Source organism: Dunckerocampus dactyliophorus, chromosome 4, assembly GCF_027744805.1.
Source record: "Dunckerocampus dactyliophorus isolate RoL2022-P2 chromosome 4, RoL_Ddac_1.1, whole genome shotgun sequence".
NCBI lineage: Eukaryota > Metazoa > Chordata > Actinopteri > Syngnathiformes > Syngnathidae > Dunckerocampus > Dunckerocampus dactyliophorus.
Genome location: NC_072822.1, coordinates 5586465 through 5598394, shown reverse-complemented (window position 1 = coordinate 5598394; position 11930 = coordinate 5586465). Strand labels below are relative to the sequence as shown.

At 40.6% G+C, this 11930-nt stretch overlaps 1 protein-coding gene across 1 annotated transcript; it reads right to left on the bottom strand.

The window, feature by feature from the left end:
• Positions 1–65: 65 nt before the first annotated feature.
• Positions 66–11257, bottom strand: tspan36 (tetraspanin 36). The gene is made up of 7 exons (XM_054773607.1): positions 11102–11257; positions 6678–6869; positions 6526–6600; positions 4708–4803; positions 4331–4480; positions 717–800; positions 66–533 (listed from the first exon to the last, which is right to left on the bottom strand). The coding sequence occupies exons 1-7, from the start codon at positions 11159–11161 to the stop codon at positions 453–455; spliced, it is 738 nt and encodes a 245-aa protein (XP_054629582.1). The 5' UTR covers positions 11162–11257; the 3' UTR covers positions 66–452.
• Between the last annotated feature and the right edge of the window lie 673 nt (positions 11258–11930).

The following is an 11930-nucleotide window of genomic DNA, read 5'->3' as shown; positions in this document are numbered from 1 at the left end:
TCCATAGGCAACCAGAAACAGCGGTCATTCATTAATTACGTTATAAAGCATCGTTTAGAGTCTACTTCATGTGAAACACTCACTTTATTATTTTAGAAAGACAAAAAAGCATCATCATTAAAATACAGCTTAGGCAGATTCAATTCCAATCAGTGGGCTAGAACTATAAATATGACAACTCTTAAGACATTCAGTTCATTCCAGTGAAAAATCCTTTGCCATTTTTTTTAAGCTACCACCTACACTATACGAGCAACTCAAAACCCTGTGTGGCTATTTAATCTTTCCTATTGGTGGCAAAAAAGGGATACTCACGGAATGTCAGCTGAGTGAACCTTCAGAAATAAAATACAATAAAATGAGTAACATTCATGATGGATGCTGTGTTATACCAATAGTTTTGTTTTTTTAACAGTTGTACTGTGTCATGCGGCGATGATACTGCGACAGTTTCAGGCATAGAGAGGCTGGTAGCCACTCCTCCGGCTGCCAGTTTGACACGAGATCACGCACACGCTCAGCATCCCGAAGACCTGCAAGATACAAACGTGAGGCTATTTAGACACAAGCGCATAGGCGTTATAGGGGGACATTGCTTTGTCGACTCTAGTCCAGGTCCGTCCTGAAATGTAAACATTAGCGACAGAGCTAAAATGACTATTCGGTGTGTTGCGTAAATTACACACCACTGGAACAAAACAAAAGTTTTTCTTTACCTTGACGATAGCAAAGGCTAGAATGACCAGCATGGCGTACCCCAGGATGTCCTGCAGCAGCAGCTCCAGCTTGGCTTCACAACCCTGAAAGACATTTTTTTAATGTAATTTTCTATACCGTGATGCTGGTTGACCTTCATTTTGCTGTCATATCAAAACATTTTAACATCCACATATAATGTGTACAGGATGTGTTAAGTAATACTACAGTTAACACTGTCATTGTAAAAACTAAAAACACCTTAAAAGTCAGTTCCATTTCTCCTCCTGTGGTTATCATCACATGGTTGCTCTTTACCATCAGCGGGTGGCATCACAAAAAAAGCAATGTTGACTATTTGTACTAGGGATGTCACGACCCAATCAATTTTGAAGATTGGACAGTATCAGCTTCCATCGAGACATCGCGTCGATCCGGTTGCCGTATAACGCTCGCAACGCTGGGCCACACTCCAACATGGTAGGTGCGGTAATGCGCCTCAAAAGCTGATTGCCACTCGACTCCCGCCACCCGCAAGAAGAAAACGCAACACCACCATGCAGACACGTCCGCAGTGTACCGTGGTGAAGCTAGTTTCATGTTGGACGTTGGATAATCGGCTCTGTAGCCCGGACTGCTGTGTCATTGTGCGGGGAGCTCGCACGGGAAGTGCTGCTCTAATAGTTAGTTTATACTAGGGACTGTCAATAAACGACTACTGTGTTGAAGAGTTTGTTAAAAAAAAAAAAAAGTAATTCTAAAAATCATACCACAAATTCATCTATAACCATGTCAAACGATTAGTCCTACCCTAAAAGTATTTTCCAATTTCATCTTTTATTAGCACAGGAGGTGTCTTACAAAAGCCAAACAATATTGTTGGTCATGCTGTGTAATGAAGTAAATTCAGCCATACTTTGGTTTGCATTATTTTTAATGCTTTGAAGTGCTATTTTTATAACCATGTTAAATTCCACAAATTCATGTTTGAAAAAGCTAATAAAAAAAAAAAAGGATTGGTAACGGATCGGATCGGCAATACTACAAAAAAACCTCGCATCGGAAGCCATTAAATGTGGCTTTTTAGGCAGATTTGTCCTGATAATGTTGCCAAATTGTGCCACGTTTGGGAGAGGCAATGAAAAACATAATAATGTTTGAGTGGAACTTTCAGTCTTATGTCTTGTAAGTGTAAAACAAAGTTACCAATGTATAATATAATCGTTTGAATAAACGGTTCACTCGTTTCAATAAACGGATTGTTGATCGACCGCCTTCTCGTCCTCCCTCAACGTCCGGGCAAAAGCCAGAGTATTTTACTTCAACATCTGCCAGATGTGTAACCCACAAGAGTTTGCAGCTGTGGAATGGGAGGATTACGCATTTCCCAGCATGCTGTGTTGTAGTTAAACTGATCACTTTTGACTGTCTTACGTCTCATTAAGGTGGGTTTTTTTTACACAGACAGGGTGTCATAGTTAGCGATGTTGTTTTTAGTCGAGTACGGTTTTGTTACTTTTGATCTGAATCGGGCATCCTCAGCAATCCGTATTATGTATTGTATACAACTAAGACAGGAATAACATCAAATTGAAAATAAACTCACCATCACCACCACCTGTACGCGCCTGGAGTTTGTTTTTCCAGAGAGAAGATTAGAACGTCACTGACAGGCTATTGTGCGAGCATGAATTCACTTCAGGTTGTGCACTGAACAAATATGCACATTAGCACTCAATCACGTCATCAAACCTTACCTTTTCCCGCATAGTGTCAGCAATTGGGACCAAATATGAGGTGAAAGAATAACGAGGAAAAATCCAGTACAGTAGTCTCTGCGCAGTGTGGGACAAAGTTAGCACACGCACATAGCTATGGTGCCTTCAAGAACATAAACATGTAAAAGCTGTGGGATTTCTAACTATTATTCTTTGAATATAGGGGGTCCATATTGCCAAAAATTAATACGCAGTTACATGAAATTATGTGTAGTTATTTACACATTTTTTAAACTATTCTTACAAATAAAATGGTTTAACTATTCTTTTTATTATTTCGGCCCAAAGTTTGCCCGTTTGTTGGGGTTCCCTGCTTTACTTTAGATCATATTTGTTGACGCCACACTTGGTTTGAACCAGATTTTGGTTGATGGCCCAGTTGTTCCACTTTTGAGGCATTCCACTGTAATATAAAAATACCAAAAAAATCTGTTCCAGGAATGTAGCTTTCACCATCACAACAAAAGGTGGAGATATGCTATGCCGTAACCAATCACATTTTAGCTTTGTGTTGTCGTTGGCAAAGCAAATATTGTATGTTTGTCACACTTCATGTTTCAGATCATCAAACAAATTTAAATGTTAGTCAATGACAACACAACTGGACACAAAATACAGTTTTTAAATGTAACTTTTTATTATTAAAAAAGGAGAAAACCTACTTGGCCCTGTGTGAAAAAGTGATTGCACCCTAAATCTAATAACTGGTCGGGCCCCCCTTAGCAGCAACAACTGCAATCAAGCGTTTGTGATAACTTGCAATGAGTCTCTTACAGCGCTGTGGAGGAATTTTTGGCCCACTCATCTTTGCAGAATTGTTGTAATTCAGCCACATTGGAGGCTTTTCCAGTATGAAGTGCCTTTTTAAGGTCATGCCACAGCATCTCAATAGGATTCAGGTCAGGACTTTGACTAGGCCACTCCAAAGTCTTCATTTTGTTTTTCTTCAGCCATTCAGAGGTGGACTTGCTGGTGTGTTTTGGATCATTGTCCTGCTGCACAACCCAAGTTGGTTTCAGCTTGAGGTCACCAACAGATGGCCGGACATTCTCCTTCTGGATGTTTTTGGTAGACAGCAGAATTCATGGTTCCATTTATCACCGCAAGTCTTCCAGGTCCTGAAGCAGCAAAACAGCCCCAGACCATCACACTGCCACCACCATATTTCACTGTTGGTATGAAGTTGTTTTTCTGAAATGCGGCGTTACTTTTACGCCAGATGAAATGAGACACACCTTCCGAAAAGTTCAACTTTTGCCCCATCAGACCAGACTATTTTCCCAAAGGTCTTGGGGATCATCAAGATGTTTTCTGGCATGTTCTTTTTGTTCAGCCTGGAACTCTCATGTAGGTCGTTTTTGCCCAGTTGTCTGTCTTATGGTGGAGTCATGAACACTGACCTTAATTGAGGCAGGTGAGGCCTGCAGTGAGTCTTTTGTGACCTCTTGGATGAGTCGCTGCGCTCTTGGGGTGATTTTGGTTGACCACTCCTGTGAAGGTTTTCCATGTTTTCGGCATTTGTGGATAATGGCTCTCACTGTGGTCCGCTGGAGTCCCAAAGCTTTAGAAATGGCTTCATAACCTTTTCCACACTGATAGATCTCAATCTCAGTTATGTTATAACGCAGGGCCATGTAGGTTTGGATTTTTTTTCTCCCTTAATAAAAACTTTCATTTAAAAACTGCATTTTGTGTTCAGTTGTGTTGTCATTGACTAAGTTTTTAATTTGTTGGATGATCTGAAACAGTTAAGTGTCAAACATGCAGAAAAAAAGGGGGCAAACACTATCACAATGACCTTTGAATACCAAGGGTCCACTATAAGCACCTTAAAAAACAAACGGAGAATAACGTACCTCTAAATTGAGCAAGTCCAACTCGTCCATCTTGCCAGTGCACTGTGCGGTCACATTCTTACAGCAGGACAGAGGCACCGTTCTGTTGTGGTTGCGGTACCAGGTGGTGTTGGACCAGTCGCTGTAGTTACTCACACCGCAGCACTGCAACTGAAAACAGAAGAGGATTTTCAAACTTTTACCCAGCATGCTAATTATTTCCTGCATTTCACATGCATAATAAGTTTTGGACAGCTCTGGTGTAAATGCAAAGACGTGAGGAGCTGCACATGTCTTGACATGATGGCATTATTGACTATGTTTCAGGTTAAGTGAGCATAAAACAAATGGCCCAATGAAGTGTACTTCAATGAGTTTGCAGAGCGTGTAATACCAACCTCAGTCTGGAGGTAGTCCACAGCTTTCGTCTCGGGGTCTCCACTGCCAAACTTTCCAAAGACGATGTTCATGGAGTTCTCCAGATCTCCGTTTAGCTGGACAAGACACACGCGCGCGCACACGCACACAAAATACACAACCCAAATGTGTCAAAAGTAGGCTCTTTATCTTGCAAAAAGTCAACATTGAGGAGTCCTACACCAACTCCAGCAGATGACACTTATTTTATATGTATTTTGTTTTAACATAGATCTGATTAAATTGTGAAAATCTAAACTACAAATGCATGGTTGTAAATGCCCACAATGTATCCCACCGGGCATCCATTTACAAGAAAAATGTTTATGGTTTAATTTATTTCCAACATGCATGCATTTTAAATTGAATGCTTCATATTACAATTCCACAAGACCAAAAAAAGGAGTAGGAAGAAGCAGCGCTTACTTAATCCTTCCCTCTCTCCATATCACATCCATAGGTAATACATGTTCACTTCCTACATACACAACATGCAATAATTCACTATTTACATTATTCTTCCATACAATCAAAACAGTTAGCATTTTTTTTTGTAACTATACAAAAAAGTTCTTTTTTCCCCTGATGATTTCTGCATCCACTTCCAGGTCTTGCCTGTCCTGCCGAGTTTCTTCTTGTACTGTGAGTGTCACTAAATGTAGATACATGACTTCCTAATTCTAGTACTTTGTCGAGCAAGGATATCAAATGTCAAATGATATTAAATGTAATCCTAACTGCATGGTTCTTTCTTTGTGGGTTGTATCCTCCATTTTCCTTGTAGTCATGGCGATATGATCTTTAATATTTATCCAGATTGTTGATATCTTTGACAATGAGCGCTTTTGCTTCTCCAGATCTTATGTAACTTCATCAGAATTAAAGAAAAAAAAAATCAGTTATCGTCCAAATAAAATTGTGAGTCGTGCCATTTAAGAGTAGACTAGAACCTCGATTTTCATCTGTTGTCTCAGTTTTTTGTAAAATATTGCACTTAACAAAAAGAAAACCCAAGGTTATACTGTAGCTACAATACATTGGTCTGTGCATCTCCTGTGTGCAATAAATCACAGCCTATTCGCAGCCTATATAAGGAAGTGGTTTGATGTGCTGGGGGAAGTGCTGCTGCTATGAATCCAGCAGAGGACGCTGTTTCAACGTCAGTTCACAACAAGCCAATCACAAGATGCTTTGACAAGAGTTGAGGATCACCGCACATTTCGAAGAACATTCACAATTAGAATGCTTTTTCTGCCCTGGATTTGTATTTTAGTACATTTAGCTATTTATATGCATAATTTAGACCAGACAAGAAGACAAGAATAAGACAAGAATAATTTGCAGAAATATGCAATTTGTAACCAACAGGCCGTATTAAACCACAAAACAGCAATCATTAATTATATATCTCATCTGTTTGAGGCATATTATGGTTTAGATGATCAAAAATAGCCCCCGCAAATAGCGGGATCTATTGTAAAACATTACAATTGTATTGGTGGGAAAACATATGGAAGTTAAAATAAAAGTAAATGTCCTCAAAGTTGCGCAGGAAAAAACACAATTTAAAAACATTTCCAAAATATTCTAATAATGGGGTCCTTGTAGATATGTCCTATTATGGACATATGATTGTTTATCTGTGCTTGTCAACAGTTTTCTTAACAACTCTTCCTGTTCTTTGTGGGGCAGCATAAACAATGTAATAATTTTTTGTCATCAGACAAAAGTACATCAATCACAAAATCAGAGCAGTTGTGTCGAGCCACATTTCTGATGAGTAACAAGAGATGACTCACCTTTCCTTGGTAGATGAAGCTGAGCACCAGAGCGGCCACCTCAGCTATAAACAACACCATGATGATCATAAAGAACTAGACCAAATGAGAAAACACTATTAGGGCGGTAATCGTTTGTGGTGTTCACTGAGGGGGTGGTTGGGGTAACTCACACAGCTCAGGCCCACTTTAGACTCCTTCATGGTGGCGTAGCATCCCAGCAGGCCAAAGAAGAACATCACCACGCTGATGCAGATGATGACGACGGCTGGGATGACCGTGTACCTGTCCTGGACGAAGCGATCGAAGGTGTCATAGCTGCTCAGCACCTGGGCACCCACATAGGCCAAACCGGCTCCTGCAACCTACGGGAGGTGAACACACAAAGCTTCAAGTTAAGCAAAAATATGTAACTCTCACACAAAGTACATACAGGTTAACAGGAAAACCGTTGTTCAAACCTGCTCAGCAAACTTCATTTATGTTTAAAATCCAAATGTGTTTTAATTCCAATGGTGAGACTGTAAAGCGGTGTTTACACTATGGATTTTGCCTCTGCATTGTCCCGCAATTTGCCGTGGCAATGTGTGTCATTTAGATAGCACGCCAAAAAAGGTTAAAGACAAGTTTGCGCATTTGGCATGCAAATGGTGGGCAATGGCACAAAATGCCACCCTCCCGCACCACTTACACCGGAGTCAAGTACCTTTTACAGACTAATGCACAACATCGTACATAGGACACGCATCATTCCCGCATTGTCACCATCACTTCCTGCATCCATGAAGCAGTCATGGCATTATTTGGTCCCACTTTGTCCTGCATGAAGCCACACAACAGCAGGCATCACCCCAACTTCATTAATTCCTCTATTTGCAAGGGTTCAACAAGATATTGAACTCCAGAGAAAAGAAAGGTAAGCCTATATTATCTCACAGCTGCAGAAAGAATACAGAAAGAGCAGGAAGAAGGCATAAACTAGAAAAAAGGAGGCACGGACAGTGTGAGAGAGGGAATTGCTCACTAGAAGACATTGCTTTGGGCTACAGAAATTACTTGAGAATTCCTCCCACCCAACTTGCTCCAAGAGGCTATGGTTATGGTTTAATTTATTTCAAACATGCACAGTGTACACTGAATGCTTCATGTTTCAAGTCACAGTTCCACATGTCCGAAAAGTAGCAGGAAGAAGCCGAGCTTATTTAATCCTACCCCCTCTTCATATCACATCAAATTCTCTCTTGTAGGTTATATCCTCCATTATCCTTAATGTCATAGTAATGTGATCTTTAATATGCATCCAGACCACTGATATCTTTGACATCAAGCGCTCTTGCGTCTCCTGGACCTCCATTTATTTTGATGAAGATTTTACCATTGGCGCTCCAAGTGCTTTGTTTGCCCTGCTTCCTCAAGTCTCACGCTTTCTTGACGATGTCGGCATTGCGTTTTGTCAGATGCTCATTCATGTAGACGTCTGTGCCTCTCGGATTCTTTCCTTGTTTCAGGAGTGCAGTTTTGAATTCCCTGTTGGTGAACTTAACAATGTTGACAGGTGTGGTGTTGTTTCTGTCACATAGTGAGACGCAAGTGTCGATGCTGTTGATATGTACATCCACCTCCTTTGATTGTAGAAAGCTAGCAATCTGTTGCTTTATTGAAGGAACATCCCTTGACCTGGTTGTAGTTTGGAGCCCTGTGAGGTCCACATCATTCATTCGTGCATTCTGATCCATCTCGTCAATTAAGGTTTTAATTTGCTGAGTAATATTCTCCTTTGCTTCTTTCTCTTCCTCAAGGGTGGTGCGAAAGGCAGCATTATCCTTCCAATGGTGCCTTGGTATCATCCTGTACAAAGTTGATATCATTGCATAATGCTCTATTTTCTTCCGTAGGGTCTTTAACCTCCCTAAGAGGAGCGCACAAGGCAGCTTCCATAGGGTTTATAGCCTCCTTAAAAGCAGTGCGCAAGGCAGCGTTGCTTTCCAATAATGCCCTGATATCATCCTGCAGAACCCTAACATCCTTGCATAATGCTGTTATTTTCTTTAGGGTTTTTAGCTTCCTTAAGAGCAGAGCGCAAGGCAGCATTGTCTTTCAATAAATCCTTAATATCGTCCTGCAGAGCCTTGATATCTTCTATAGTTTTCAACGGCCTTAGGAGCAGCGCTCAAGTCCGCATTTTCATCCTTGACATCTTTTTTTAGTAGTTTGGTTTGATAGTCTTGCTCAGTGCACTATTTTCTTCAATGTTTGTGACACCATTATGGACATCCATGATCATTTCATTGAGGCTATTGTATTAAATTTAATTTTTGCTATATCCAGCCTTATATTTGCAGAATTTTGCACTGATTTTAATTGCAGATTCTCAATTCCTTGCACTATTTGGCATAGAGTAATCCCTGGTGTCTTCTTGAGAAAATCTTCCAATCCCGGAGTTGTTTTGTTATCTGATTTTGAGTCTGTAAATCCAGAGCCATTATCATTTTGCTTTGTGTTTGGCATTGTTGCTAGGCAACCGCTTTGAACTTCAGTTAGCTTGACTTGCTAGCAGGTGACACTTGTAACTACGTAGTTTATTTCAAGGAATCTGTACCTCTCGCCTATCCGAGTTAAAGTTGGGGGATTCCGCAAGCAGTGCTGATCTTGTGTAGTCAAGTAAAAACCAAAATACACAATGACAACAGCAGAATGACTCAAAATAAGCCACAAAGTCAAGAAAGTGTGATGTGGAGCATTGTGACTGGTGGCCAGCAACAGTTAAAATGACCCAAAGTGTGACTGTAAACATGACAAAAAACTGGTTGAAAATAACAATTAGCAAACAGCCTTGTTTCCCAACTAGTGTCAAAGCGCGAAAACAAAACAGCTGGCTGAAGGTGTTTGTGAGCGTTCACAAACATCACAAACACAATCATCATTAAGACCCTTTCTTTCCCATATACACACACACACAACTGAGCCAGTCAAGCATGTGACATTGCAGCAAGCATGCTTAAAAATGATCTTTTTGTTCAAACCAGTGCACTGATTTATACTTGTTTCAACTCATGCGATGCTAATCGTAAAAACAGACAAAAGATACGCTGCTGTGACGTGTTCAAGCCATTATCAGGGTCCCCGACTCGTGCTTTTGACCTTTGATTAGGCCTGTGTCAATGTGAAAACGTGCTGGTGAAATAACATCATTTTCATGTGATCTGAAGTGTTCCGTGGAACTGAGCCATCCATCACCTGTCTTTCTTGTTCGGCCGCATGACTCACATCTCCTAATCACTCCAGTCACGGGATGGCTGTCGGCTCGTTCCTCCACCACCACCACTCGCCCCGTAATCTACATAGAAAGTCTGATCTTGTGCTTATGAAGTGATGCAGCAAAGAGGCTTTAAAAAAAAAAAAGACAAACCACGCCAGCCTTCTGGAATGTGGCAAAATCTCCGGGAAGCTATTTAAGTGGTGGGAAAGGTGGGGGTTCCCGATCGTGTATGTGCGCTGCAGGCATTGAGTCAGGGGTCAGTTGCGCAAGTTTCTAGAGAAGGCATGAGATACTGTAAGCGCTAATGTGCATGCAAATCATTCAATTTTGGATCCATTCCCATCTTTTTTTTAATGCCGAGGGACACCACTACTTCATCACACATTTATTATTTGCTCTTTGACCTCCACTGGTTTCAAACAAATATGTAACAGCGTGTTGAAAAGCTTAATTGGGTAATTTAAGCAAAACCAAGCACAACATTATCAAAGTGTGTTATGACTGTTGTTTGGAGGCACCTTCTGATCCCAAGCATGAGGGGCCAACGCTGTCTCGTACTGTATTAAAAAAAAGCCTAATATTTTCACAAAATATGCTCCAGAAAATGTTTTTTTTAATGAGTAGGGGACGTCCAAACTGTATTATATTACTGAGGTGGGGTAGGTGGCCAAAGATCTGCCTGTATAAAATTCTATTTCTTCCAGGGAGTAGTCCTTCACCTGTCTGTAAAACTTGAATTTAATCAAAAATGTAAACGAACGTTAAACAGGTATAAACTAATTGTTGCCCTTATATGCAACATGTGACGTCACAAAGCCCGGAGTAGAAAGGGCACGACAACAAATCAATATAACAACAACACTGATTGCATTATCGCGATAAATGTGTGTTGTGTTTCCCCCCCGTGCCAACACACAACAGAACACTGGCCTGTTATATTGCTCGCACTTATCAAATCAAGTGGAAATGAATGTTGACTGACAACAACATTGTCACCATTTGGAGGTCAAAGGAGGTAAAAAGTGAAATAAAGACATGCAATAGCCAGTTGACCTGACGACACTTAAGAGCAACAAAACGACAATTTCCTCCTGGAACTTCGATAAATCCACATAGGATTGTAGTGTATTTATTCTATAACATATGCGGATGTACGTTTATTTTTTTTAAGAGAAAATGTCGAGTTTTATCTACTTCCGCAAAGTAAGCCGTGTGATTTCAAACGGTACACTACTGAACCAGGCATTGCTGCGATTTGAGGAACTGCTGCAGTAAAGTTAGGAATACGTCCATTAAAATACGCACACGAGTCACCATTTATTGACAAAATGGGCTTACCCAGAAGACCAGGCTGACGAAGACGAGGACGGTCTTGGAGGTGACAATGCTGCAGTCCATGTTGTCTGATGAAGCACAAGCAGGTTGCAGTCGTCCAACTGTTGATCTGGCAAAGATTCTGAAATTGGTCACAAGGTTTCCAGTCAGTAGAGCTGTGACGCCGCCAGGTCACATGATCCCATATGGGCGGGGGGAGGGAGGACGAGCAGAGGTTTGCTGATGTGCGATACCACTGATTTCGTTTGCGATCCTATACTGAGTAAAATTCAGGCAGGCTGCTATCGCCGATACCGATCCGATATTGTGTCTAGCGTCTGTAAAAAACTTTCACATCATAGCATAAAAAAATAGAAAACATTAATTAACAATACAAGACCTTAAACTGAAAAAATAGAGGACTAAATCATAAAATATGTTAAAACTGTATTTTACACAAGCATAAATAAGTGAAATAATTAAAAAAAAATTATTAAGTGCTACAAGAATGCAACTTTATGCACATTTTATGACCGGTCATTGTTTCAACAAACATTACCTCAAATGACTGAAGTACCAAATGTATCGATATGTGACAATCGATTTTAGACCGTGTAGAGCCGTTATCGGGCGAATCTATATTTCAGTATCGATCCGCTTATCTCTCGTTACGGCAGGCTTCCTTAGCCACGCCTACCACACACGAAGACCTTTTGAAACATCATCAATACTGTCACCTAAAAGTGATGACGTGTCAGAGGAAGCATGTGCTTTGATTCCTGGATACGAAATATAAAGTAATAATAAAGAACACAAAGGACAGTAATACACAAAACCTTTGTGGAATTGTGTG